This window comes from Neophocaena asiaeorientalis, unplaced genomic scaffold (assembly GCF_003031525.2).
Source record: "Neophocaena asiaeorientalis asiaeorientalis breed wild unplaced genomic scaffold, Neophocaena_asiaeorientalis_V1.1 scaffold438, whole genome shotgun sequence".
Lineage (NCBI taxonomy): Eukaryota > Metazoa > Chordata > Mammalia > Artiodactyla > Phocoenidae > Neophocaena > Neophocaena asiaeorientalis.
Window position 1 is genome coordinate 7,931,449 of NW_020173491.1, and position 27,774 is coordinate 7,959,222.

Below are 27,774 nucleotides of genomic sequence, written 5' to 3' on the forward strand. Positions count from 1 at the left end.
ACTCCTAGGTCGTAGCCAGAGTGACGCGTAGCCGCTCGACCCACGGCGCTCTCGGCCACACTCGGCATTAACAAGGGGCTTTGACAAGGGTGGCTTCGGCGGTGATGACGGACGAGGACTCTCAGACTTCTGCCAGCGAAGCGCGAACCCAGGATGAGAGCGAGCTGCCTGTTATCCAGCTGTGTGGGCTGGTGGAAGAGCTCAGGTACCAGCCTGTCGGCTTCTGGGGGCGGTCCCTCCTCAGCGTGTGGGCCCGGAGCGTGGTCCAGCACCGAATGCTCCTAGCCTGCATTGAACATTGAGGAAACTGAGACCCCCAAAGTGGGGAAGGCGCTTACCTTTGCTCTTTATTCCCGTGTTTCCACTGCCATGGCGCTAACAAGCCACTGGTGGAGCCAAAAAAAGAAGGTGGTGCGAAGCCCAGAGGGTAATTGGTGAAGCCAGAGCTTCAGCCTGGTGGGTCTGTCTGGTGCCACACTGTGTGCTTAGCCGCTCCTCTACTGTGAGGCGGCAGCTTGGACCAGGTGACCTCTAAGCCCCTTTCCAATGCTAAGATTCTATGCTAAAATTAATGTGGCAGCAGATAGAAAGGAGGCTATTGAGATGTTTTTAGTATGAAGCAACTTATATCTGAACCTGAGTATAAGCATGGAGGTGGACAGCAAAGAAGGACTAGCGCAATATTCTGTATTTTTAGCAGTCTGTTTTAGTATCTACTATAGCAAGTAAATTGGATGTCAGGATTCCATGATGTAGTTGAGGTTAATTGCACAACTTACTGGTCTCACACAGAATATCCTGGCCTGGCAGCTGAATAGGTGTTACTTCAATATATTTATAAATAGTTTAGGTCAGAATTGAGGTAGTATTGCTAAAATAGCTACAATCTTTTGAATGCTTATTATGTGCCAAGTATTTTGCATATATTACCTTATAGAATGGCCCATAACCCTAGAAAGTTGGTGAGGAAACAGACACAAAAGTTAAGTCACTTTCCTACAGTCACACAACTAGTCAGTGGTAGTGCTAAGATTAAGACTCGGGTGTAACTCCCCAGCCTACATTGGGAACATGACATATGCTGAAAAAGAAAGATGCTTTGATATATTGGGCTTTTCTGTTGATCCTTTCCCACTAATCTCAAAATTCAGCCAAACAGAATTTTCAGCTCAATAAACAGATATTCAGCTCAATAATGTATGCAAATATCAGAGCTGTTCTCTCTCATATATACATTTACATACATATGTGTGTATTATACACACTCATATTAGAGCATACATGTATGTTACATAAAAGGGTCATAATCTTGGCATATACAGAATAAGCTAGGTTTATTATCTCTAGTTGTTTAAAAACCATCTATTCAAAGCTTTTCCACCATTTATAATAGACTTCTAGTGGATACTTCATCCATTGCGTGCTGGAAATGAAAGAGGTGAGAAATATAAACTAAAGGAAAAACCTCTGAAGATTGTGGATGTGTGTAATTTCAAGAATTCAGTAGTAATTCAGAAGGAAACTCACAAATGGGTTAGAAGATACTTGAAGAAGAAACTTGTAGCAATTTAAAATATATAAGCATGTCTCACTTTATTGCATTTTGCTTTACTGCACTTTGCAGATATTGTGTTTTTTACAAAATGAAGGTTTGTGGCATCCCTGCATTGAGCAAGTCTATTGATGCCGCTTTTTCCAACAGCATTTGCTCATTTCGTGTCTCTGTCACGTTTTGGTAATTCTTGCAATATTTCAAACTTTTTCATTATTATTATATTTGCTATGGTGATTTGTGATCAGTGATTTTTGATGTTACTATTGCAAAACGATCATGACTCACTGAAGGCTCAGATGATGGTTAGCATTTTTTTAGCAATAAAGTATTCTCAAAGTAAGGTATATATATATATTTAGACATAATGCTATTGCACACTTAGTAGACTACAGTATAATATAAACATAACTTTATATGCACTGGAAAACCGAAAAATTTATATGACTCACTTTATTGCAATATGTGCTTTGTTGAGGTGGTCTGGAACTGAACCTGGAATATCCCTAAAGTATGCCTGTAATACCAGTGCTCTGAATTTTGTGGCTCATTAGATGTATTTTAAAAATATACAGAATACTTAAATTGCATTTACTGTGTGCCAGACACTGACCCAAAGTCTTTGCATTTCTTATCACAACCCTCGATGATAGGTACTGTTATTATTCCCATTTTACAGATGAGGAAAGTGAGGCACCAAGAGGTTAAATATCTTGCAGAAGGTCATACAAAGCTAGTAAGTGTTAAATACTAGTTATTTGGGGTTTAAACTCCTATTGCTGGAACTTACTTAGGCACCTTCTGTCTTGCAGCTACAGAAACTCTGCTCTCAAAACTGAGACAGAGATGTTTGAAAAATATTACAATAAATTGGAGCCCAGGGACCAGCGACCTCCACAATTATCAGAAATTAGAATATCAGGAGCAGAGATTGCACAGGTACACAAGAGAGATCTAAGAATTCTTTTATTCTGTTTGTCCCTTTAGATGCAAGTGGTGTTTGTTATCCATTTTTGGTGTTCCCTCTTGGCCAAGTGGCATATGACTTTCTCACTGTCCTACTTTTGATTCTTCCTTCCCCTTCAAAGTTTCTCTTTCAAATGAGTATGAAGGGAATCAGGTTCAACTCACAGTGGATTGACTCTCACAGAATATCTTAGTTAATTTGAAATAACTCCCTTCATTCTGGGGACCCAAACGTGTACAAGGCCTGGCCAGCCACATACAGGAGTGAAGATGGGCCTGGTGTGGGCACTGCAGAGCTCCTCCCTCATCTAAAAGGGACAGCCAGACAACCTGGTATTGCCAGAGCAGCTGATTTTTCAAGAGAAGCTGGAAATCTGAATTATTTTGGTAGAAACCTCTGATTTTTAAATGTGGGTAATTAATTTCTTTTTAATTTAAAACTGTGTATAGGTCTATTTTTTTGAGGGCCAAACAATGTCATCTTCAGGTCCACACATTCCCTGAGCCACCTGCTTTTGACCTTTGGCTTCAATGCCTAGGAAATCCAAAATTCTTGTCTTTTTGGTTTCTGCTGAACCCCGTGGCCCCGGATGCAGTTTCTCTTCTGTGTTCAGTTTGGGCAGCACTGAGCTCCAGGTTTTCCCTGACACTGACTTGAGTGCTAGTCTATAGCAGGTTCACAGTTTTCCCACCCTCAAGACACTTTCCCTTATTTATTTTCAGTTCATTGTCAAGCATAGGCCTTTGAAGTATTTGGCACGGTGCCTTAGGTTGACTTGTGAAATGAACATCACCTCAGGCCTAATATCCGGAATCCTTTCACATTGAATTGGTTCTCTCTGGATGTCATTCAGAGCGATTTCTAGCAGGCCTGAGTGGTCGTTTCGATGCCCACCTTAGGCTGCTTTATTGCCAATTCCTATTTGACAATGGCTTTGTTTTTCTTGTGTTACAGTTACGAGGCAGGCGTAGATCCAAATCCCGCGTAAGTCTGGAACGTGTAACAGGCCTCAGCATGGACCAAAAATTCAAGCTTGTGCAAAAAGAGCTGGACGACACAAAGAGTGAAATAAGGCACATAAGGGCAAATGCCGAGAGGGACCTGCAGCATCACGAGGTATACCTTCCTATAGGCTGTCCTCCCTGGGCTCCCCATTTCTGCCTCAGCAAGAAGTACCTATAGTATGTTCATACAACTGTTGGTGCTTTGAGAGAAACACAAGTAGGATAAGATAAATTGAGGACCTACCTTTAAGGAACTTACCACCTGCTTGAGGAGATATCAAATTTTAAACTCTTTAAGATGAAAAATTTCAAAATACACAAATGTAGAGAAGCTAGCACAGCAAACCCTTATGTATTCAACCCCACACGTAACAGTCATAAATGCATGGCCACTCTTGTTCCCTCCATATCCCTACCAACTTCCCCCTCGTAATAGGCCACTGGGCTATTATGAAGTGAATCTTAAACATATATTTATCTGTAAATATTTCAATATATGTCTCTAAGATATGGATTCTTTTAAAAAAAACCCATAACCATAATTACCATAAATGCCCTTAAAATTTATAATAATTTCTTAATAATAAAATGGGCTGGAGGTTTAAGTCAGTGAGTTGGGTGAAAAATCCCTTGTCACCCTCCATATGCAGCATCCATGACCATGGTTCATGTCTTGTTGGAGACCACTGCAATCAGTTTTCCTCCAGAGAAGAAACATCACTGTTAACTTCATTGCCCATGGGATGAAGTTGTTGGCTTGCATTTGGTAGCCATGTTGTATGAAAAATAGGTATTTCTGTTCTATTTCTAACTTTTTCCATTTCTAAATGGAGGCACACACAGAATCACACTCATTTCCTTGAAAGAGATGGATCAGTGGACTCATGTCTCCATTGATAGAATCATCTGTACTGCATAAACCTATCCTTCTTTCCCTCTCTCCCTCTCTCCCTCCCTCCTGCCCTTTCCCCTCTCTTCTTTCTCTTCCCAAACATGCATCGTTGAATTCTAACATGTTAAAGGAGGTCAGGATGTGGTAGCTTTGTCCTGACATGCTAGACTGTGTGATTAAACATCACGATGTGGGCTAGAGTGGTCAAAGAAGACTGTGTTGAGGAGGTGGGGTTGGACATAGGACTTGGCATGACCTTGAAGAATGGTGGCATTTGTTTAAGGAATAGGAAGACAAGGGCACCCTAGGTAAGGTGAATGACATGAACAAGGAAGTGGAGGTAGGAATGAACATGGCAAGTTAGGACCTTGAGGAGGCTGGTGTGATTAGAGAAGAGGGTGCTTTGGGGGCTATGGTAGGAAATCAGGTCGAGTAGGGCTGTGAGACCTTGAAAGCCAAGCAGAGGGGCTTCTCTCTGATGTCTTAGAAATCAGGACCCCAGTGAGGATAACTGAGCAGAAGAGCGATGCATAGGAAGTAGCATTTAATGTGGATGGATGTTCTGGCCTGTGAAGATGATGGGAAGGGAGGAGGCTGGGGCCAGACGCCAGCCGGAGAAGGAAGATGCTTTTGCTTCTTGGTGCCCAGTGAAAAAGCCTGAACAAAGATAATTTGCTCTGCAGCTACTCATTTCATTCTTTAAAATAATGTATGTGTGTTTGTGTTTTCTTATTTAAAGACAATCTCTGTTGTAGCAAAATTTAAACATACAGGTAAGCTAAAAGAGGAACATTTGAAAACATCCACAGTCTTACCACCTAAGACTTGTATTTGGCTCTTGTATTTTTCTCCTAGAATTTATATTATTTTCTATGTGTGTATGAATTTTGTTATAAAAAGGTATCATATTATTTTATAAACCATACTTTTCACTTAATAATATCTTTCCATATCAATACATAGATTCATTTATAGCATCTTTTTTAAAATTACAGAGTGCTTCTTTGCCTCCCCACTAATCCATCTTTCCAGATATGATTGTGGTTAATGTTTTGGCGTATAGCCTTCCAGATATTTTTTATATATATGATATGATATTAATGTTATAATTTTTAATGGATAAATAATGTTTCAGATATGGAAATACATATTTCTGGAGATACCCAGGGCCCTGTTTTTTTTTTGGTTTTTGTTTTTTTTTAAATCCACCCTCATCACCTCTTTTCTTTTTTTTTAATTTATTTATGTTTGGCTGCGTTGGGTCTTTGTTGTTGCTCGCAGGCTTTCTCTAGTTGCGGCGAGAGGGAGCTACTCTTTGTTGCGGTGCGCGGGCTTCTCATTGCGGTGGCTTCTCCTGTTGCGGAGCATGGGCTCTAGGTGTGCGGGCTTCAGTAGTTGTGGCACGAGGGCTCAGTAGTTGTGGCACATGGGCTTAGTTGCTCCGCGGCATGTGGGATCTTCCCAAGCCAGGGCTTGAACCTGTGTCCCCTGCATTGGCAGGCAGATTCTTAACCACTGCACCAGCAGGGAAGTCCCAAAGCCCTGTTTTTGTTTGTTCTTCCCCTTTACATCGAGACTATAACTTTTTAGAGGCATGCTTTTAAATAATAATATTCGTATTGTCCAATTTGTATCTTAAGGATCTCTTTCTAAGACTAAGAAACGTTATGCATTGGGACACAAATAGGTCACCCAATACGTCTAGGTTTCTTTAGACGGCTATACCCTTGAGAAATTTTGTAAACTGTTCTCTCTTTGTGCTGGCTCCCCCAGGCTATCGTTGAGGAAGCTGAAATTCGGTGGACTGAAGTTCAGAGAGAAGTGCATGAGTTTGAAAAAGATATTCTAAAGACCATATCCAAGAAGAAAGGGAGTATTTTGGCCACTCAGAAAGTGATGAAGTACTTTGAGGACATGAACCGCCGGAGGGTGAGTGGGCAGGAGGTTAGAGCTTAGAAGGGGAAATAGATTCATAGAACGATGACACAGAAGTGGCCCACGTGAGGCAGCCCCACTCCATTTGGTCCACTGTAAATGCTGCCCACATATGCAGATTTTTTGTGTCCCTCACAGCATGTGTGTCTTAAAATGCAAATTTATCAAGTCTAAAATCAGTCAGGCAGGATGAATATTCATAGTATCTCAGACCGTATGTAAGCCCCCTACATAGGAACCTTCAAGTTGCCAACTTTCAAAGGTGTGAACGTGCGTTATAAACCTACAGTACAGTACTATACAGCTGATTGTGTTGGTTGGGTACCTAGGCTAACTTTGTTGGACGTACAAACAGATTGGACTTATGACCACGCTCTCGGAATGGAACTCGTTCCTATGTAGGGGACTTACTGTATTTTGCTGTTTGTTTCAAGATCTGATGGTATCTTGAGAAAGGTGTGAGTCTATCTAGTCAGGTGACTACGTGGCATGCGACAAGTAAATCTTAATTTCTTTGAGTTCCATTATTGTAAGAATGAGACATAAAATGCTCCTTCTTTTCCAAAGGTTTTGTAGCATATCAAACTTTGGATCCTGGAGATAGGTAGAGTCACTAACTGTAACATGTTATATGTAATAAAAATTATGTAAATTACAAAGAGAATAATGGACCAAAGAATCATAAATCATTTTGTCAGTAAAGGCCCCTATACCTAAAGATATACCCAAGTCATCTTGAATTTAAAATCAATAGAAAATTTGTATGGAGCAGACACAGTTTCCTCTGCTTCTTGGTCATGAGTAAAATAGCATAGCAACACCAGCTTGAGTAGCCATAAAAGACTTAAAAATAGGTGACTGAATGTTAGGGCTCAAGGTTTAGTTTTGCAGCCCCAGACCTGCCAACTTTTCAAACCAACAGGGAAGAAGAAGAGCAATGGATTAAAATTTGCTTTTATTTTTCAGGATAATATGAAGGATGAATTATGTTTGAAAAATGTCTCTCTCAAAGTCCAGAGGAAAAAGATGCTTTTACAATTGAGGCAGGTATGTGGCTTTGTCTTTCTTTTTTTTTAAGGTTACTGTGGTGGGTAGAACAACGTCTTCCCAAAGATGTCCACGTCCTAATTCCTGGAGTCTGTGAGTATGTTACCTTACGTGGCATAAAGATGGTGCAGGTGTGATTAAGTCAAGGATCTTGAGATGGGGAGTTTATTGTAGATTATCTGAGTGGGTCCAATGTAATCACAAGGGTCCTGATGAGAGGGAGGCAGGAGAATGAGAGTCAGAGAAGATTTGGTAATGGAAGCAGAGATCAGAGTGATGCACTTTTAAGATAGAGGAAGGGATTATGAACAAAGGTTGCAGGCTACCTGCAGAAGCTGGAAAGGGCAAGGAAACAGATTCTCCTCTTGAGCCTCCAGAAGAAATGCAGCCCTGCCAACACCTGATTTTAGTCCAAAGAACCATTTCAGACTTCTGACCTCATGAGCTATAAGATAATACATTTATGTTGTTTTAAACCCCTGAATTTGTGGTCATTTGTTACAGCAGCAACAGGAAACTAATACAGTTTCTGTGCTGGCAAATCTGTAGATGGAGTTGGCTTGAATTTAAAAGACCCTCATGACATACTTATTGACCCTTTTGGGGAATGTGGCCTGGGTGGCACAGTTAGTAGTATGCCTTGGTAAGTCTTTGAACAGCTGACCTTAAAGGCTCCTGATTAAGGGTGGTAAGGCAGACATGGCACAGGGCCTCTAGAAAGTGGTTACATAGCTACATCCTCTTTTAGCTCAATATTTTTGTTATTAATTCATTATATGGGTGCTGATGGCATGTGCATCAGAGGTGGCCACTGTCAGTGACACAGAGTTGGGCAGGAGAATTAAGATGTCTGGGAGTTACTGCTTGATTGACCTGGGATCCCAAAGGCTCAACAGGCTGGGACAACTTTAACACACGAGGTGACTAAGGACAAACATAAGGTCCTCCACTTTGATCCCCCCAAATATCTGCACAGGTGCTGGGTGGCTTAGTCATGGAGAAGCTGATAAAGTCCGCTCAGCTGGGGGCGGTGCTGCAGCCTAGACTGCACTCCACAGTGCCCTCCAAAAAAGAGTGGTCTCACGGCACTCTGTTCTGAGTAGCCCACCTGGAGCACTGTGTCTCAGGGCGAGTGCCACACGTGAAAGAATCTGTAAACTAGAGTCCACGTAGGAGAGGGAATGGAGAGCAAGGGGAGAGAAAGCACATCAGAGGACCTGCAACTGATGGGGCCAAGGAGGAGGAGCCCACAAGGGCCATGGCTGCTGTCTCCGAGTGCTCTGGCCACTGCGGGGAAGAGAACATACTGCTTGGGAGGGCCCCCAGGGTGGAACTGGGTTGGGGTGAAAGTGTCAGCCAAGGAGAGTTGAGTTCAGCGTAAGAAAGAACGTGGCCCCAGCTGAGCTGCCTTCTGATGCTGAGTTCCTAGTTCTCTGGGCTTCATGCAAGCTCAGGCATCCTGAAGCGTGAGAGGGGAAGCAGATGGATGACCTTTAACCTAAAAGCCATTGCTACACAGAGATGACACTGATGTGGTCCTGCCCTCGCAGGCTCGCAGGCTAGCAGGGAGTGGTGATGGTGAGAAAAGGCATGGATGCATAACTGCCATACAGAGGAAACAGTGGCAGGGACCAGGAGCCACAGTCTCAGGAGGCTGCGTGGAGGGAGGGGTTGCCCTCTGGTGTGGAAGATGGGCTGGGAGCATTTGAGCTAGAGGGTGGGTCAGTTGGGGCTTAAGGAAATTGTTCTGTTGTTTTGGGGGGAAAGGGAAGAAGATGCCTTCTAGGAGGTAGTACAGCATGAGTAGCACATGGCGATGGGGAACAGACCTGAGTTTGGCTCTTGTGTACCACAAATGTAAGATGGCACAGACCTGGTGGGGCAGGTAAGGTGGGACCAGGGCTGGGGAGTGAACCCAGTGCACTGATACACCCCCCATGCAGAAATGTCATGGGATCAAAGGAAGGACGTTTATGGGCTGCTTGTCCTGGGTTTTCCAGGTTAAAAACAACCTTTAAATGGCCTTTCTTCCTACACAGCCCTGTTGAGGCACCACTTCCTGGAGAAAGCCTCCCCTGACCCAGCCTTCCATTCTATTCTGGGCTGGCTGAGGGGCTTCTGTTTGCCCTCTGCCCCTGTGTGTCCCACTACACCACGCTATGACCTGTCTGTGAACTGTCATTGAGTATGGGAGTATCATATTTACTCAGATCTCTATCCCTGGGCCTAACACCATGCCTGGCACCAAGCAGATCCCCATTCCAAGTCTGTTGAATGACTGAATGATGACTGACTTCCAAAAGCTCACTAGGAATTGCAAGGTGCGAGCCATACATTCAGAAGTCACAACCTCACATTGTTTCCTCTCTCTGAGCTGTAGAAGGAAGAGGTGGGAGAGTCCCTCCACGATGTTGACTTTCAGCAGCTGAAGATCGAGAATGCTCAGTTTTTAGAGACAATTAAAGCAAGGAATCAAGAACTGATCCAGCTGAAGCTGGTATCCAGAAACACCCTGCAGATCCTTAACGCGTACAAAGTAAGGTCCGCGCTGGTCCTCGGGGCTTCCTGTGCCTACCTTTCCAGCCACAGAGAGGTACTAGGGCACCACTGTGGTTTCACTGAGAGCCTAGGCGTCCTTCACTTCCCTGTTGCTCTCTGATTTCTCCCGACGAAGCCATGTCTCCTAAAATACTCCGGATGTCCCCACAATCCTGGCTGTGCATTAGAACCATCCAAGGAGCCTTTTGTTTTTTTTAAAGATTAGACAGACTCTCTAGTCCAACCCTGACCAATTGAATTAGGGGGTGAGGGCCATGCATCTTTTTTTTTTTTTTCCTTAACTCCCAGATGATTTTTATGCACAGTGAGTTTTGATAACCAGCCACATTTAGGGCCCTGTTTAATTTAGTGTGTAAAAGCACTTCCTTGCTTAAAACCCTGCAAAGGAAATCATCTTAGCTATAAATCAGAAAACTACTAAATAATTCCTCATCCACACAGAACCCTTTTTGTAGAGAAAGAGGCACTATTGATAATTAAGCAGAAACTGTGGGTATGAGCATGGCCTGTCCTCAGCAGACCAGGCTGCCTGGTGACCCTGCTGGCAGCTGTCTGATGCAATAGTCAGCTAACTGTGGGCCCGTGTATCCTGCTCACTGGTCTGGGAGCTAAGGATGGTTTTTACAGAAGAACATTTGCAACTGATTTGATAGAGGACACTCCCTTTGAAACCCAATTAAGCAAAATTGATTTCTCCCCGAGAAATTTCATTCTCCTCAATAGTAAACCTGCATTCCAAAATATTATACTTGATTATTATATTTTGAATTTTATCAATAAAACATTTGTGGAAATTTGTTTTCTCTCTTGTTAGTGTAGGTAATTACACAACATGCTCAATTTTGCCCCTTGGCCTGCAAAGCCTAAAATATTTACTATCTGGCCTTTTACAGAGCAAGGTTGCTGACCCCTGGCCTAGTGTCTAGGTGGCAAAAGCGGCCACGGGCTTAGGTAGCTCACAGGTAAGCTTCATTTGGCCCACACAGTGTCATTTAAAAATGTGAATTCGAATGTGTTTAGACTAGGTTTATGTTTGTCCAGCATTTTCCTTTTACAAATGAAAAACTGAAGGCCAAAAGAGGCAGAGTAATTGCCGGATTCAAGCAACATGTTTGTGACAGAGCTTGGACTCCTAGTCCAGTGCGTGTCCCACCTCACCCAACTGCCTTCCCCTGGCATAACGTGTGTACACAAGGCCGTGCTCACATTCTGAAATTCATGTGTCCAACTGGAGAGCCTCGAGGTACGTGGTTACATCACATTGGACCTTGATCTTATCCTGAGAAATCAACTGAGTGGCACAGGGCCAGTCTGGTTTTGTGGGGGAAAGCCAGGGCTTTGGAGTGGAGCTACTGGTTTATAAAATGCAACAGCTAGGTCCAGGGCTTGCGCTGCTTAGGACATCTAAATGCACAGTGCCTATTGATTGTGACACCCAAGCAGCGGCAACACAGGCTACGGTGGGCAGAATGGGAGCCATTCCAGTCAGAATCCCAGGGGCCAGCATGCCTGTAGGCCTGTTTAGAATAATAGCAAGCAGATGGTGGAGCTGGGAGGAGATGCCTGCTGGAGTCCTAAGGTGACACAGCGAGGGGCTGAAAGAGAAGCAGGCTCACTTTTCCGTGTCTCAGTTCTCAGGCCTCCTGGGGGAAACAGGGCCCAACAACTGTGGGTTGTAGAGTCCGGCCTCACCTGGGTTTGAATGGGGACTCTACTGGGGACTATGGGCCGATGTGTCGCCTCTCAGAAGCAGGTTTTTGTGACTTACCACCAGGACAGACCTCTGGCTGGTCTGTGATGTGTCCCCAGCGCTGAGGACAGGGCCTGGCCAAAGCAGGTGCTCAGCGTGTATTGTCAAAAACTGCTAAAAATTCAGGTGTATGTTTAGGGGATGGAAGGGATCACTTTCATACAAATGTCAAACACCCAAGTATGAGACCTCATTAAAAATATATAGAATAGGGCTTCCCTGGTGGCGCAGTGGTTGAGAGTCCGCTTGCCGATGCAGGGGACATTTTCCTCTATTAACAAATGTACTGAGTACCTACGGCATGCCAGGCGCAGGGCTAAGTGCTGAGGGTACAGCTGTGAAGGAGACAGACATGGTCTCTTCTCTTCTATGAGTTTTATGAGTGGGTCTCAGTCAACCCTTTTTCTCTGCTATGCCTTCAAAGCCCTGCCTGATGCAGGCTGATAGAATATAAGCACGTGACTACAGCCTTGAGGTGTCGCTCTTAACTGACTGTAAACTAGTGATCCGTGTATAAACTAGTGGTGCCTTGTGTTAGATAGAATTCCAAGATGTCCCCCAAGACTCCCCGCCCCCTGGTGTATTCACCCTGCACAATGCCCAGGGCTCTGGATACGACGGATTCTGTTATTAGGTTCCATTCTGCTTTATGATTAGGTTAGATTAGAGGGCACCCTTGACCTTGAGATGAGGATATTATCCCAGTGGGTCTGACCTAATCACATGAGCCCTTTGAAAGTAGAGAGTTTTCTCTGGATGAGGAAGGCAGAGATTTGAAGCATGAAGGGAATTCTCTGGATGAGAACTTCTCCATTGCCGGCTCAAAGATAGAGGGACCACATGGAAAGGGTCTGAGGGCGGCCTCCAGGAGCCGAGGGCCACCTCCTGCTGACAGCCAGAAAGAAAATGGAGAGCTCGGTCTTACAACTTCAAGGAAATGCTTCCCACTAACAACCTGTGAGCTTGGCAAGGACCCCAGGTCCAGATAAGACCCAGCCCTGGCCCACACGGTGGGTCGCTCCCTGGGCAGAGAATCCGGCCACACTGTGCTTGGACTTCTGATCTATAGAAACTGTGAGATAATAAACGTGTGTTACTTTAAGCCACAAAATTTGTGATAATTCGTTACACAGCAACAGAAAGCTAACATGCCTTTTCAGAAGTAGCTGCCTCAATGACCATCATCCGGCTCAGGATCCCAAATTACTCTCATTACACCTCCTTGAAGGCCCCGCCCCAGCAGAGCCAGGGGCTGCCTCGAGCTTCCGTTCTTTCCTGCCCTGTGTCTCTAACTGTCTCTCTAAGTTGTTGGGTGAATGACTGTTTTCCCTCTGCTCTCCTTTTCTCCCACCTGACTGGCTGGTGTGCAGTGAAGACCTGTCCTGCCTTCCCTTCCCCACAGCTGACTCCCTCAGCCTGACCTCTTACCCACTTTTGCTTTCCTCAGAAGAGCAACTTCATGCAAGATGTGGAACAGGAAATGAGCCTTAAAGAAGGGATTGGAGAGGAGAGGAATGGGGAGGGAGGTGGCTCCAGGTGCTCTAAGTTCCCCCAGGCAGGTGGCTCCAGGCTTTTCTGCCAGGTCTGAGATTTGATACCTTCAGGCATTGCCCCAGTACCCTCCTTTCCCCGGCTCCTTTTGGACCCTCCTCTCCCAAGGCTCTTTCCTTAGCTTGAAACGTTCTTCCCACCCCTCTTACCTAGACATACTTGACTTGACCTCTCTTTTTCCAGCATCCCTTCCCCCAGGGAAACCTTCGGGACCAGTGCCCATGCACTCTTGGTGCTTGGCACAGTTGCAGTTTGGCATTTCTTCTTGTACCTCCGTCAGGGCTGTGAGCCGGCCTCTTGGTGGCTGGGCCTAGGTTGTTTTGCCGACCAGTGCCTGCGTGGGTTCTCAGGGTTTGTTGGCCAGCCCCCTGGAGTAACTGGCTTCTCTCCCTCAGCCCCCTCCTCCTCAGCCAAGCAGAGCACATCCCAACTCCTCCAGGTTGACTCTTCACCATTAGTAGATGGAGGTCCAAAGGGGGCAAACCTAAGAAGCAGGGGCCAGGGAGGAGCTGATGAGGGGCGGCAGCAAAAGATGCAACAGGAAGCTGTGGAGCAGCTCCTGCAGAAACTCTCCAGCACCAGCATGCCCAGTCCTCATAGGCTTTGGAGACAGTGGTGGAGTCCATGGGCTGTGAAGTCACGCTGCCTGGGATCAAACCTGGCTCCCCCTTGTCTCTGTGACCCTGGGGAAGTTGTTTCACCTCCCTAAAAGTCAGCTCCCTCACCTGTACAGTGGCCTCACAGTAGCATCCACCTCTTCATCCAAGTGAGGTAGTGATGGCGGCCGTCTGCCATGGGTTCTCCGTGTGTCAGGCACTGTGCTCAACACTTTACCAGGTTTGTCTCCCTTAAGCCTTTCTACAACCCTGCAAGGCAACTAGCCCTAGTTAAGAGAGGTTCTTTTAGTAAGTGGTGGGGTGGGATTTGGGCCCAGGTGTATCTGGCTACTTTGCAGGTGAGGACAAGCCTCCCGAGGTCCTCTCCTCCCCTGCCACTTAGACACCAGGATTCTGAAAATCTGGGCAGCCATGAGAAGGGCAGGCCCAAGTTCCTGGTTGGTGCTTCTAGTCTCCTGCTTAATAAAGAGCTGTTTGTCTGTCTATCCTTCCTATAGTTTTAAGCAATCATCTTTGCTCAAGACTTGCTGTGTTGTTATATTTCAGAGCAAGCTACACCGAGCCATGGAAATGTCCGTCAATCTGGACAAAGAGTTCTTGTTGAGAAAAGAGTTACTCGAAAAAGTTGAAAAAGAAACCCTGCAAGTAGAGGAGGTAGGAGAGGGTAAAACATACTGTTTCTGGTGTTTTTCTCCTTCTGTCTGCAAGGGCTCGGGTCAGCGTTCACCACGATCTAGGCCACCTTGGTTTTTGTGTAGAAAAGCCTAGATCATAAAAACCAAAATAGCTCTGGGCCATCAAATGAGAAAGTGGCCCCTGGAGGCTCCAGTCCATGGTGTTGCATTTTACTGCCGGGTTAGAATCTAGTGTCAGAAATCATGAAATCATCTAGGAACTACAGAGTCCAGATGACTCTCAAGAATTCCATAAGTGACCCATAAGGTACCACATTCAAAGTGTAGTGTATTCAATCTGGCAAAAAAAATGTATGATGCATGTAATAATGTAACTGATATGAGAAAAAGAACACATAGCAAAATATAACTTTCTGTGTAAAGGAGAGAAAGCTCTTTAAACATGGAGCTCTCACTTGGTACGGCAGATGCTCAGATGGCAGACCTGTGACCTCTGTCCCAGGCCCACTCCAGGGCCTGTGGTCACCATGTGAAAATGTGTGGTGTCATCTGAGCTCCCGATATCTGCATTGGGATTGAGTGCTCTCATTATTTTGTTGAACACATAGAGTTGAATTTCCACCAGTTACACGCACCTAGGATATGACTCAAAGGAGACTTTGGGGGCAAGGTGACGGAAAATGAGCCCTGGACTTGTATTCAGAAGGCCTGGCATCAGGTTTGTGTTGCCAGTCTCTAGCCTTGAGCAAGCCTTTGAATTAGAACTGTTTCCACGTCTGTGAAAAAGACGTCACAGCCCTTGTTGCGGTAATCAGATAGGACGATGCTTTGTCAACCTCTTAAAGCCATTATTTCAGTTATTACTATCATTGCCTTGAATGAGTCTGAAGTGTCCCCAGCAGCATGTGTAGCCCCAAACCTGCCTACAATGGCCAAAAAGCCACAGGATTACTACATCCGACTCAGTTTTGCCATGGCATCCACATCGTATCCTTGAAGGAGAACCAGTATCCTTTGCAAAAAAGTCGGTCTCACTGCAGTGGCTGGTAACAAAGGTGAAGCAAAAGTCTGTGTGCTCTTTCCATGCAGAATTCCTGTGGTACTTCTTTGTTTGGGATGATATTTTTTAGATTACAAGTAAAACATGAAATCAATTTTTTAAAGCCCAGCATTCACTACTTAGTATATTTTCATTTTCTTAACTTTTTAAAAAACAGCTCTGTTGGGATATAATTCATATATCAAATAACTTACCAATTTAAAGTGTACATTTGAGTGGTTTATAGTATATTTACAGAGTTGTGTAACAATCAGCATAATTATTTTAGAACATTTTCGTCACCTCAGAAAGAAACCCCGGACCAATTAGAAATCCTCCATTTCACCTCACCTCATTCCCACCCTGCAGCCATGGGTGACTACTAATCAGCTTTCTGTCTCTGTGAATTTGCCTTTTGTCAACCTTTCATATAAAAGGAATCATACAGTGTGACCCTTTAACTTTAATAATATTTTCAAGATTCATGTTATAGCATGTATCAGTACTTGTTTCTTTTCATGGCTGAATAATGTTTCCTTGCATGTACCACATTTTGTTTAAACCATTCATCAGTTTGATCGATAGTTGTGTTGTTTTCGTTTTTTGGCTATTTTGAATAATGCTGCTGTGAACATTCATGTACAAGTTTTTGTGTGAATATATGTTTTCTTTTCTCTTGGACATATAGCTAACAGTGGAATTGTGGGGTGTATATATGGTACCTCTAGGTTTAACATTTACAGAACTGCCAAATTCTTTTGCAAAGTGGCTGCACCATTTTACATTCCCATCAAAAATGTACATGTGTCACAAAGTTATTTATTTTATTTAATCCTTATAATAAACTTGATGCAAGTAACATTTTTATCCCCATTTCATTGTATATATAACTTCAGACACAGAAATATTAAGTTTACTTTTTCCAAGTCTCACCTCTATTACGTGCAGATCAGCAATTCAAGCCCAGGCTCAGACTCTTAGATCTTAATCACTTGATTTATTCACAGCCATGAATCTGCTATCCTGTAGTCATACATGCAACCCTTCAACAATACTTATGTGCCAGGAATTGCTCTGAATAAAATGATTAAGATTTTAAAAAATGCACACATGTGACATTCACAGAAAGATAGACAAGATGAAAAGGCAGAGGGTTATGTACCAGATGAAGGAACAAGATAAAACCCCAGAAAAACAACTAAATGAAATGGAGATAGGCAACCTTCCAGAAAAAGAATTCAGAATAATGATAGTGAAGATGATCCAGGACCTCGGAAAAAAAACAGAGGCAAAGATCGAGAAGATGCAAGAAATGTTTAACAAAGATCTAGAAGAATGAAAGAACAAACAAACAGAGATGAACAATACAATAACTGAAATGAAAAATACACTAGAAGGAATCAATAGCAGAATAACTGAGGCAGAAGAACAGATAAGTGACCTGGAAGACAGAGTGGTGGAATTCACTGCTGTGGAACAGAATAAAGAAAAAAGAATGGAAAGAAATGAAGACAGCCTAAGAGACCTCTGGGACAACATTAAATGTAACAACATTCGCATTATAGGGGTCCCAGAAGGAGAAGAGAGAGAGAAAGGACCGTAGAAAATATTTGAAGAGATTATAGTCGAAAACTTCCCCAGCTTGGAAAAGGAAATAGCCACCCAAGTCCAGGAAGCACAGAGAGTCCCATACAGGATAAACCCAAGGAGAAACACGCCGAGACAAATAGTAATCAAATTGGCAAAAATTAAAGACAAAGAAAAATTATTGAAAGCAGTAACAGAAAAATGACAAATAACATACGAGGGAACTCCCATAAGGTTAACAGCTGATTTGTCAGCAGAAACTCTACAAGCCAGAAGGGAGTGGCATGATATACTTAAAGAGAGGAAAGGGAATAATGTACAAACCAGATTACTCTACCTGGCAAGGATCTCATTCAGATTCGATGGAGAAATCAAAAGCTTTACAGACAAGCAAAAGAAATCAAAGAGGAGATCAAAAAATACCTACACACAAATGACAATGAAAACACGACGATCCAAAACCTATGGGAGATTGAAAAAGAAAAAACATATGGTCATCTCAATGGATGCAGAAAAAGCATTGGACAAAATGCAACACCCATTTATGATAAAAACTCTCCAGAAAGTGGGCATAGAGGGAACCTACAGCATACAGTGGAGTAAAGACAGTCTCTTCAATAAGTGGTTCTGGGAAAACTGGACAGCTCCATGTAAAAGATCGAAATTAGAACACTCCCTAACACCATACACAAAATTAACTCAAAATGGATTAGAGATGTAAGTGTAACCGGGCACTATAAAACTCTTAGCGGAAAACATAGGAAGAACAGTCTTTGACATAAATCACAGCAAGATATTTTTGATCCACCTCCCAGAGTAATGGAAATAAAACCAAAAATAAACAAATGGGACCTAATGAAACTTAAAAGCTTTTGTACAGCAAAGGAAACCATAAACTAGATGAAAAGACAACCCTCAGAATGGGAGAAAATATTTGTAAATGAAGCAACTGACAAAGGATTAATCTCCAAAATATACAAGCAACTCATGCAGCTCAATATCAAAAAATCAAACAACCCAATCCAAAAATGGGCAGAAGACCTAAATAGACATGTCTCCAAAGAAGATATACAGATTGCCAGCAAACACATGAAAGGATGCTCGACATCACTAATCATTAGAGAAATGCAAATCAAAACTACAGTGAGGTATCACCTCACACCAGTCAGAATGGGCATTCTTAGAAAATCTACAAACAACAAATGCAGGAGAGAGTGTGGAGAAAAGAGAAGTGTCTTGCACTGTTGGTGGGAGTGTAAATTGATACAGCCACTATGGAGAACAGTATGGGGGTTCCTTAAAGAACTAAAGATAGAATTATCATATGACCCAGCAATCCCACTACTGGGCATATACCCAGAGAAAAACATAATTTAAAAAGACACATGCACCCCAGTGTTCATTGCAGCACTATTTACAATAGCCAGGTCATGGAAGCAACCTAAATGCCCATTGACAGACGAATGGATAAAGAAGTTGTGGTACATATATACAATGGAATATTACTCAGCCAGAAAAGGAATGAAATTGGGTCATTTGTAGAGAGGTGGATGGATCTAGAGACTGTCATACAGAGTGAAGTAAGTCAGAAGGAGAAAAACAAATATCGTATATTAACGCATATATGTGGAGCCTAGAAAATGGTACAGATGAATTGGTTTGCAGAGCATAAATTGAGACACAGAAGTAGAGAAAAAATGCATGGACACCAAGGGGGGAAAGTGGCAGGGGGTGGGGATTGTGGTGTGATGAATTGGGCAATTGAGATTGACATGTATATACTGATGTGTAGAAAATGGATGACTAATAAGAAAAAGAAATACATGAAAGTTGAGTGGAAATATAAAGAAAATTCCTATAACTTAAAAAAAGAAAGTGGGGCTTCCCGGGTGGTGCAGTGGTTGAGAGTCCGCCTGCCGATGCAGGGGACACAGGTTCGTGCCCCGGTCTGGGAGGATCCCACATGCCGCGGAGCAGCTGGGCCCATGAGCCATGGCCGCTGAGCCTGCGCGTCTGGAGCCTGTGCTCTGCAACGGGAGAGGCCAGAACAGTGAGAGGCCTGCATACCGCAAAAAGAAAAAAAAAAGAAAGAAAATGTACGTGTGAGTGTTCCAATTTCTGTTCGTGTTCACCAACACTTGTTATTTTCAGGTGTTTTTTTTAATGCTGTCCTAGTGGGTGTGAAGTGGTATTTCATTGTGGTTTTGATTTGAATTTCCTTGATTACTGATGACATGAAGCATCTTTTCATATGCTTTTTGGCCACATGTCTGTCATTTTTGCCGAAATGTCTATTCAAGGCCTTTGCCCAGTATTTTTTTAAAATAAATTTATTTATTTTATTTATTTATTTTTGGCTGAGTTGGGTTTTTGTTGCTGCATGAGGACTTTCTCTAGTTGTGGCGAGCGGGGTATACTGTTCGTTGTGGTGTGCGGGCTTCTTGTTGCAGTGGCTTCCTTTGTTGAGGAGCACAGGCTCTAGGTACACAGGCTTCAGTAGTTGTGGTGCACAGGCTCAGTAGTTGTGGCTCACAGGCTGTAGAGCACAGGCTCAGTAGCTGTGGCGCACGGGCTTAGTTGCTGCACATCCTGTGGGATCTTCCCAGCCCAGGGCTCAAACCCGTGTCCCCTCCATTGGCAGGTGGATTCTTAACCACTGTGCCACCAGGGAAGTCCCTCCTATGTCTCTTCTTAAGACTTTTATAGGTCTTAAATTTAGGTTACAATGCATTGTGAGTTACTTTATAAATGGTGTGAGGAAGGGATCCAAAAGCTGAAAGAAGAAAGGAGATGCAGTATGTTCATAGAATTTGTTACATTAACCTTCCTTTACCACTTGTGTGGTTCTCTTCACTTCTTACTGTAGATTTGAGTTACCATCTGGTGTTATCTTCCTACTCAAATACAGATTCATTTCAGCCTGGTTTTGTGCTATTATTGTCAAATATATTACATTTTATATGTTATAGGTCCAATATAAAATTCTATACATATTGTTTTATGAAAATGCTTTTAAAGTCAGTTAAAAGAAGGAAAATATGCAATTATGCTGTTTTTTTAATAATTACCTCCATAATTACCTGTGTTTGTGCTATTTGTTTTCTTGGATGTAGCCTTGTTCTACAGAAGTAAAGTGCTATTTTCATCACATCATATCAAGGGAGCATCCTGTCAACAAGACTTTTCATTGCTGATGTTAACCTTGATCATCTGGCTGAGATGGTGTTCCACAGGTTTCTCGACTGCAAAGTTACTCTTTCCCACTTTTCAGACTTTACTCTTTGGAAGGAAGGTCCTGTGTGCAGGCCACGCTTAAGAAGTAGGGGTTATAAATTTTTTGGAATTCTTCTCTGTGAGAGATTTATCAATTCTACCCCATTTGTTTATTTTAAAAATTATTTATTTATATCAGCATCAATTCATGAATATTAATTATATATATTGGTTTATAATCTAACATTATTTATTTTGTTGCTCCCATTGTTCCAGTTGGCTATTGAGAGCTCTTTCAGTCAGGTTCTGTGTTCCTCTGGTTTATCCCCATTTTTGTGGGTCGTTATTGTTGTTGTTGTATGTGTGTGTGTTTTGTTTTGAGCACCTCTTTCCCTTCTGGAACTGGAAGATGCTCCAGGCTCTTCTTGTATATTTCCTGCCCCAGTCCTAGAATTAGCCATTTCTCCAAGAAGTTTTGGGTCTTTTTATTTGATTAATATTGGAAACCAAGATCTGGGTCTGCTTGCTCATTGCTTTCTTGCATTTTTGAAAGATAGTTTTGCTGGATGTAAGATTCTTTGTCGACAGTTTTTTTTTTTTCCTTTCAGCACTTAGAATATGTCATCCCACTGCCTTTGGGCCTCCATTTTGTTTCTGATGAGAAGTCAGCTATTAATCTTATTGGGCTTCCCTTGTATGTGATGAATTGTTTTCTCTTGCTGCTTTCAATATATTCTCTTTGCCTTGTCAGTCAACATTTTGGGTACAAAGTATCTGGGCATGGATTTCTTTGCACTAATCCTACTTGGAGTTTGTTGAAGTTTGTGGATGTGAGAAGTTTTCATGTGTGTTGGTGCGCTTAGGGGTGTTCCACATTTCTCCAAGACTTCTTTCTTCTTTTTTCTCTGTGCTCTTCATATTGCATAATCTCTATCAACTTACCTTAAGTTAACTGATTATTTCTTCTCTTGGCTTAAATGTACTGTTGATCCTCTCTAGTGAATTTTTCATTCTGTTTGGAAAGACTCCAGATTTTCTATTTGGTTCTTCTTTTTATTTTTTAAATAATTTCTACCTCTTTATTGATATTCTCTGATAAGACACTATCATCATATATTCTTTTAATTCTTTAAACATGGTTTCCTTTCGTTTTTTGAACATCTTTATAATAGTTGCTTCAAAGACTTTGCTAAGTCCACCATCTGGATTCTCCGAAAGGCAGTTTATGTTGCCTGCTTTTTTCCGGGTGTGGGTCACACTTCCTTGTTTCTTTCCTATTTCATAATTTTTGTTGAATACTGGACTTTTTAGATAATATACTTTAGCATCACCAGATACTGATCTTGGTCTTGTCATTGTTTTTGTTTGTTGTGTACTAATTTGGCTGGACTAATTCAGTAAGGTCTATTTCTCCTGCTGTTAGTAGCCTCTGATGTGGCTCCCCAGAGGGTACAGCCTTGATCATGGATACAATCTCCCTGACAACCAGGGTGATTTCAGCTTAGTTCTCTTTAACTCCTCCATCTTCTAGCTAAACTTCTTGCCAGTCTACCTCTATTGGTGTCACACCTAGCTGTTAGCCTCTATTAATTACTAGCTAATTGCTCTATTGCTTTAACACCCTGAGACGTGAATTGTTCCACATTCTGATCTAATTACAGTCAGGCCCTGTCACAGGGGCAAAGTGTTGCCAGTCATTGAGGCTTGCTCTAACCCCATAAGGCTCTTAATTGTCTCTTTCTCTGGTTAAGTTAAACATCTAGCTAATCTACTTTTTGCTTGTTGCTACTAATATGGAACTATCAGATTGATCTTAATTGCTCACCCCAAAGATCTCCATTGTTTTCCACAAAGTCTTTAACATGAACTCCCCACACTCTGATCCAAATAAAGTTCACCTTCTTAGGCAGCGTTCCAGAGCTTTATATTTTACAGCCTCTCCCCTTGGGCAAAATTTCTGTACCATTGCACTGGAGCTGGGTGTGGAAACAGTGGCCTGTCTTTCCTGTAGTTTCACCCCTGCTCTACAAGTGGGGTGCTGCATAGGGACTGCAGTCCCGGGTCTTCTCAGTGTATCCCTCATAGCTAGTACCTATTTTTTAATGCTTTAATTCTTGCTACTTCATTATATTTTATCTTAGGTATTCTGTAATCATCATTCTCACAGGAGTGTCCACTGATGGTTCTGGGTACATTTTTAGGTCTCCCCACTGTTGTATGTCATGCTAGACCGATAATAGATATGCACTGAACACTTCCTGACAAATTTTTGTTGCATTCTGAAAAAAAGTTGATAAAAAAATAATTTTATTGGGTTAAAACAGCATTTCTCAAACGAGAAGGTGACAAACAGTCACCTGGGGATCTTGTTAAAAGCAGATTCTGATTGGATAGGTATGGGTGGCCTGAGACTTTGCATGTTCACCCAATTCCCAGGTGATGCCAGTGTCACAGCAAGGAATCAAAATACAATACTAGGTTAGGAAGATTCAACATCATAAAAAATGTTAGTTCTGTTTAAGTTGATCTGTGAAATAATAGTATTCCAATTAAAATAACAAGGAGATTTTTTTAAATTTTTATTTATTTATTTTGGCTGCACTGGGTCTTAATTGCAGCATTTGAGATCCTCAGTCATGGCATGCAGGATCTTTTTAAGTCATGGCACACGGGCTTCTTAGCTGCGGCATGCAGACTTCTTGGTTGCGGCACGTGGACTCTCAGTTGCGGCACGCAAACACCTAGTTGCAGAATGCACGCAGGATCTAGTTCCCTGACCAGGGATTGAACCCAGGCCTCCTGCATTGGGAGCGTGGAGTCCTACCCACTGGACCAACAGGGAAGTCCCACAAGGAGATTTTTTTAAAGGCTTAAGTAAACTGACTCAAAAATTCTTTTGGAAGAATAAATAAGAATATCCCCAAAATTCTTAATAAGGAGGAGACTAGCCTTACTAGATACTGAAACGTGTTATGAAGTTACAGTATTTAAAACAAGTCCATGAATAGATGGGAAGATAAAAGAAAAAAACGTAAGCCATATGATGAACTCTAATACAGACCATATATGATATGTATATGATCAAGTTTCTGATAGTTTTGATATTGATACATTTAGTTTGTGATAAAGGTAGCATTGCAATGAGAGACAACAGATTATTCAATAAATGATTTGCAATGACTGGGTAGCCATTTAGGAAAAAATTAATTTGGAACTATATGTAATAGCAAAATTAATCCAGGCGTATCAGAGATTTAAATGTTAACAATAGAACCATTCAAGTCCTGAACTTATATAATGGGAACATTTTTATCGTAATCTTGGAATATGGAAGACTTTTAAAATGTGAAAGCTATAAACCATGAAATCAATAAAGTCAGCTATATAAAAATAAAAAATTTTCTGCATGGCAAAAACCATCATAAGCGAAGCCCAAAGATAAGTAACTGGAAAAATATTGTATTAATATCAGAAGGAGCTAATTTTCTTAAAAGATAAATGTCTTATAAATTAACAAGAAAAATCTAACAAAAAATAGGAAAAAACTGGGCCAAAGATTTAAACAGAAAAGCTAAAAAATCTTAAACATATGAAAAATGTTCCTCTTTGCTCATAAGGAACAGAAAATAAAAGCTATAATGAGGTACCATTTTCCCTCTGTTAGATTGACAAAGATGAAAAAGTAAGATTGTGTTGCGAGAATGGAGAAAACAGGCAGTCTCAAACATTGCTGCAGAAGTATAATTGGCTTCATCATTATAATAGAAGGCACGTTAGCACCATTTACCGTACATACACATATGCTTAGGGCAGGGTGTCTCAACCTAGACCCTACTGACATTTCGGGTCAGATAATTCTTCGTTGTGGGGGCCATCCTGTGCATTGCAGGGTGTTTAGCAGCATCCCTGGCCTCGACCTACCCTATGCCAGTAGCACTCCCCTAATTGTGACACACAAAAATGTCTCCAGACATTGCCAAATGTCTCCTGGGGGCAAAATAGCTTCTGGTTGAGAACCACTGCCTTAGAATAAGCAATTTCACTTTCAGTAGCTTATCCTACTGATATATTGTACTTGCATTTTTACAAAATGATGTATACCCAGAAAATTTGTAAGCACAGCACTGCTCGTTGTAATAGCAAGAGATGGAGAAGCTAAGTGACTGTTGGTGGGGACCTGTTAAAGTATGGTACATCCATACAATGGAAAATTAGGAAGCTGTTAAAAAGAATGAGTAAATTCTTTATGTGTTGATACAGAAGAATCTTCAATATGTATTGAGTGGAAGGAAAAATTTGGATGAATGAAAGTGAATAGAATTGGCTACTCTTTGGGTCAGAAAGGTAAACATATATGTTTGTATGGATATAGATTTCTAGAAGGATGCATGAAACCTAAAAACAGTGTATGCTTCTTGGAAGGGGACTTGTGTGGCTGGGGACAAGGGTGGGTTGGGAGCTTGTCACTATGTACTTTTATACCATTTGAATTGAACGTATTGCCTATTCAAAACAATTGTTAAAAGGACAATGCTAATTCAAAAAGCCACTCGGAAGAAAAAGACTAGTTAATTTTACTGTATAATAATTTTTGAAAACGAAATGTAAAAAGACAGAGTCCTCAAAAAATTGAATAATCATATGATCCAGCAAGTTGTCTTCCAGGTATATACCCAAAATAATTGAAAGCATGAACTTGAACAACAGGTATTTGTACACCCATGTTTGTAGCAGCATTACTTACAATAGCCAAAATGTAGAAGCAACTCAAGTGTCCATCGACAGATGAGTGAATAACCAAAGTGAGTTGTATATGCATATAATAGAATATATTGTTTTATTTATATTCTTTTAAGGATGAATATTATTCATCCTTAAAAAGGAAAGAAATTTTGACATGCTACAACATGGATGAACCCTGAAGACATTTATGCTAAGTGAAATTAGCCAGTCACAAAAGGGCAAATATTGTATGATTCCACTTATATGAGGTACCTAGAGTAGTCACATTCATGGAGACAGAAAATAGAATGGTAGTTGCCGGGGCCTATGGGGAGGGGTTTGAGGAGTTAGTGTTTAATGGGTACAGAGGTTCAGTTGGGGCAGGTGAAAAAATTCTGGAGATGGCTGGTGATAAAGGTTGCAAAACAATGTGAATTGTTCTGTGAATGCCACAGAACTGTACACTTAAAAACGGTTAAAATGGGAAAATTTATGTTAGGTGTATTCTGCCAAAAAAAAAAGACAGGAAAATGAATTGAAATTGATCTAATCAAAGTATACTTAAAAAGCAAAAAAAGCCCCTAAGCAATCAAAACTAAAGCATATTCCTTAATAGAGGAAGGAAGGGAGGAAGGAAGAAAGGAAGGAAGGGAGGGAAAAAGACTGTTTTAGACTTTACTTAATGTTTCTAAACTGGACGAAAATGTCACGATCTGTAAAGAAAAAGAATCTTGTGATTTCACCCACTCCTTTGAAAATGTAAACATTATTTTTAGAACTACATTGAAACTGGGGAGAGATGCCAGGGCCAGTAAGTCCCAGGAGGCTAGAACTGCGAGGGAGCCCCACATTTAATTGGTCCTTCCCAACCCAGGACCGGGCCAAGGCCATGGCTCTGAACAAGCAGCTCCGGAAGCAGCTGTCTGAGTTCCGAGTGCCACAGGTGATGATGTACGTCCGGGAGAAGATCCGAAACAGGGACCTGGAGAAGGCCATCGGGATGTGGGAGAGGAAAGTGGAGATTGCAGAGGTGAGTTACAGGAAGTCCCAAGACCCGCGATATCTTATGGCCCTCACATTTTTGTTTAGGATTTTGTTTGCTGAGGTAAGAATACAGGATTTTAGACACGTAATACCTGTGAGAAATCTCAGCCGTTGCTTCGACTCTTACACCAAAATAAAGATGGCTTTTTTTTTTTTTTTCCTTAAAGTTTCTTTTTCTTGTTAGGGACAGTCTTTTCAGGTTATCAGGAAGAGACTCTAGTAATGGTGTGTTTTTAGTTGCTTGTTTTCTTATTGATCTCTGGAAGCTTCTGAATCCCTCTCCCAACCATTGATAATTCAGTGATTGCTATTTTATACATGGAGAAGCCAGTTTTTAAAAATTGAGATAATAATGGATTTTTTTTTAAGATGTTGGGGGTAGGAGTTTATTCATTAATTAATTTATTTTTGCTGTGTTGGGTCTTGGTTTCTCTGCGAGGGCTTTCTCTAGCTGTGGCAAGCAGGAGCCACTCTTCATCGCGGTGCGCGGGCCTCTCACTATCGCGGCCTCTCTTGTTGCGGAGCACAGGCTCCGGACGCGCAGGCTCAGTAGTTGTGGCTCATGGGCCTAGTTGCTCCGTGGCATGTGGGATCCTCCCAGACCAGGGCTCGAACCCGTGTCCCCTGCATTAGCAGGCAGATTCTCAACCACTGTGCCACCAGGGAAGCCCAATAATGGATTTTAATATCACTCAGAACCCGATTCCATGCATTTACATATTTGCCATGGGTTTTTGATGTTGACTAACCCCATAGCGTTTTCATATGGTACAGTGTGCACAGAAGCACCCTTGCCCCTTGTAAGCCATGGAAGAGAAAAAGGAAAAGTGCAAATGATATGCTGGCATCAAAAAAAAGGAAAGCACCAAGACTGCCACAGACCAGGTTGCACACTGAGGGCACTTAAGACATCCTTAGGGTAGCTTAAAAACCCAGTCAGGTCACTTGGGAAGCTTGGCATTCTCACATCTAGACCCCAGCTCCATTTTCCACAGAGCGTTTACCTGCCCTTATAGTGGTCACTTGGCAGCAGGAAAGTAAATTAGGATCCATGCTTGGGCCCATCACATCTGGGGCTAAGAAGTAGCAAAGAAGTACAGAAGGAACCTGCAACTTCTCACTTCATGGAACAGAGACAAGCTCTAGAAAAGTCCTCCAGATGCCCCAAGGTGGCCTGCGTCCGCCGCACGCAAGCAGACACTGCCCCATATACGAGGTCATCCATACCATCACAGGGCTGGATGCAGGTAGAATAGGCACAATCTGTTTGTCCCAAATGACCTTCTCCCTCCTCCCTCTTTCTCCCTTTTGCAGATGTCCTTAAAAGGCTACCGCAAGGCTTGGAATAAAATGAAAATCACCAATGAGCAGTTGCGGGCAATTTGCCCCCTGGGAAATAGCCAGAGGGAGGCGACGGCTGCCGACCAAAAAGTGATCCATTAAAGTAATCAGCTCCTCTCTAGTCATGGGGTCCTCTCACTGTTCCCTGTGCTGGCTGGTGTCCCCAATTCTCCAGCCAGGTTGCTGGTCACCTCCCAGGCCACATCGGCCCCCGGGGAGTGTTTTCACAGCCTGACTCCGGGAACCATAAACACTGAAAGAACCACAGGGCACTCTAATGGTTTGACACTTGTTAGCCCACGTTTAGTTCACAAGCACA

At 42.4% G+C, this 27,774-nt stretch overlaps 1 protein-coding gene across 2 annotated transcripts; it reads left to right on the plus strand.

Annotated features, from left to right (window-relative positions):
* On the plus strand, window positions 1-27,593 carry CFAP263 (cilia and flagella associated protein 263). 2 transcript variants are annotated; one of them, XM_024747452.1, is made up of 9 exons: window positions 1-205; window positions 2,365-2,491; window positions 3,474-3,635; window positions 6,189-6,344; window positions 7,317-7,397; window positions 9,778-9,933; window positions 14,421-14,528; window positions 25,945-26,100; window positions 27,429-27,593. In XM_024747452.1, the coding sequence occupies exons 1-9, from the start codon at window positions 105-107 to the stop codon at window positions 27,555-27,557; spliced, it is 1,176 nt and encodes a 391-aa protein (XP_024603220.1). In that variant the 5' UTR covers window positions 1-104; the 3' UTR covers window positions 27,558-27,593. The 2 variants fall into 2 exon arrangements, with proteins under 2 accessions (XP_024603220.1, XP_024603219.1); XM_024747451.1 differs by having other exon boundaries at window positions 14-205; window positions 14,379-14,528; window positions 27,429-27,576.
* The last annotated feature ends 181 nt before the right edge of the window (window positions 27,594-27,774 follow it).

Excerpts from the sequence above, each read along its gene's own strand:
- CFAP263 (XM_024747451.1), top strand. The coding sequence starts at position 105 with ATGACGGACGAGGACTCTCAGACTTCTGCCAGCGAAGCGCGAACCCAG. Across the intron at positions 6,345-7,316 it reads AGGACATGAACCGCCGGAGG|GATAATATGAAGGATGAATT; the intron begins GTGAGTGGGCAG and ends TTTATTTTTCAG. Across the intron at positions 26,101-27,428 it reads GGAAAGTGGAGATTGCAGAG|ATGTCCTTAAAAGGCTACCG; the intron begins GTGAGTTACAGG and ends TCCCTTTTGCAG.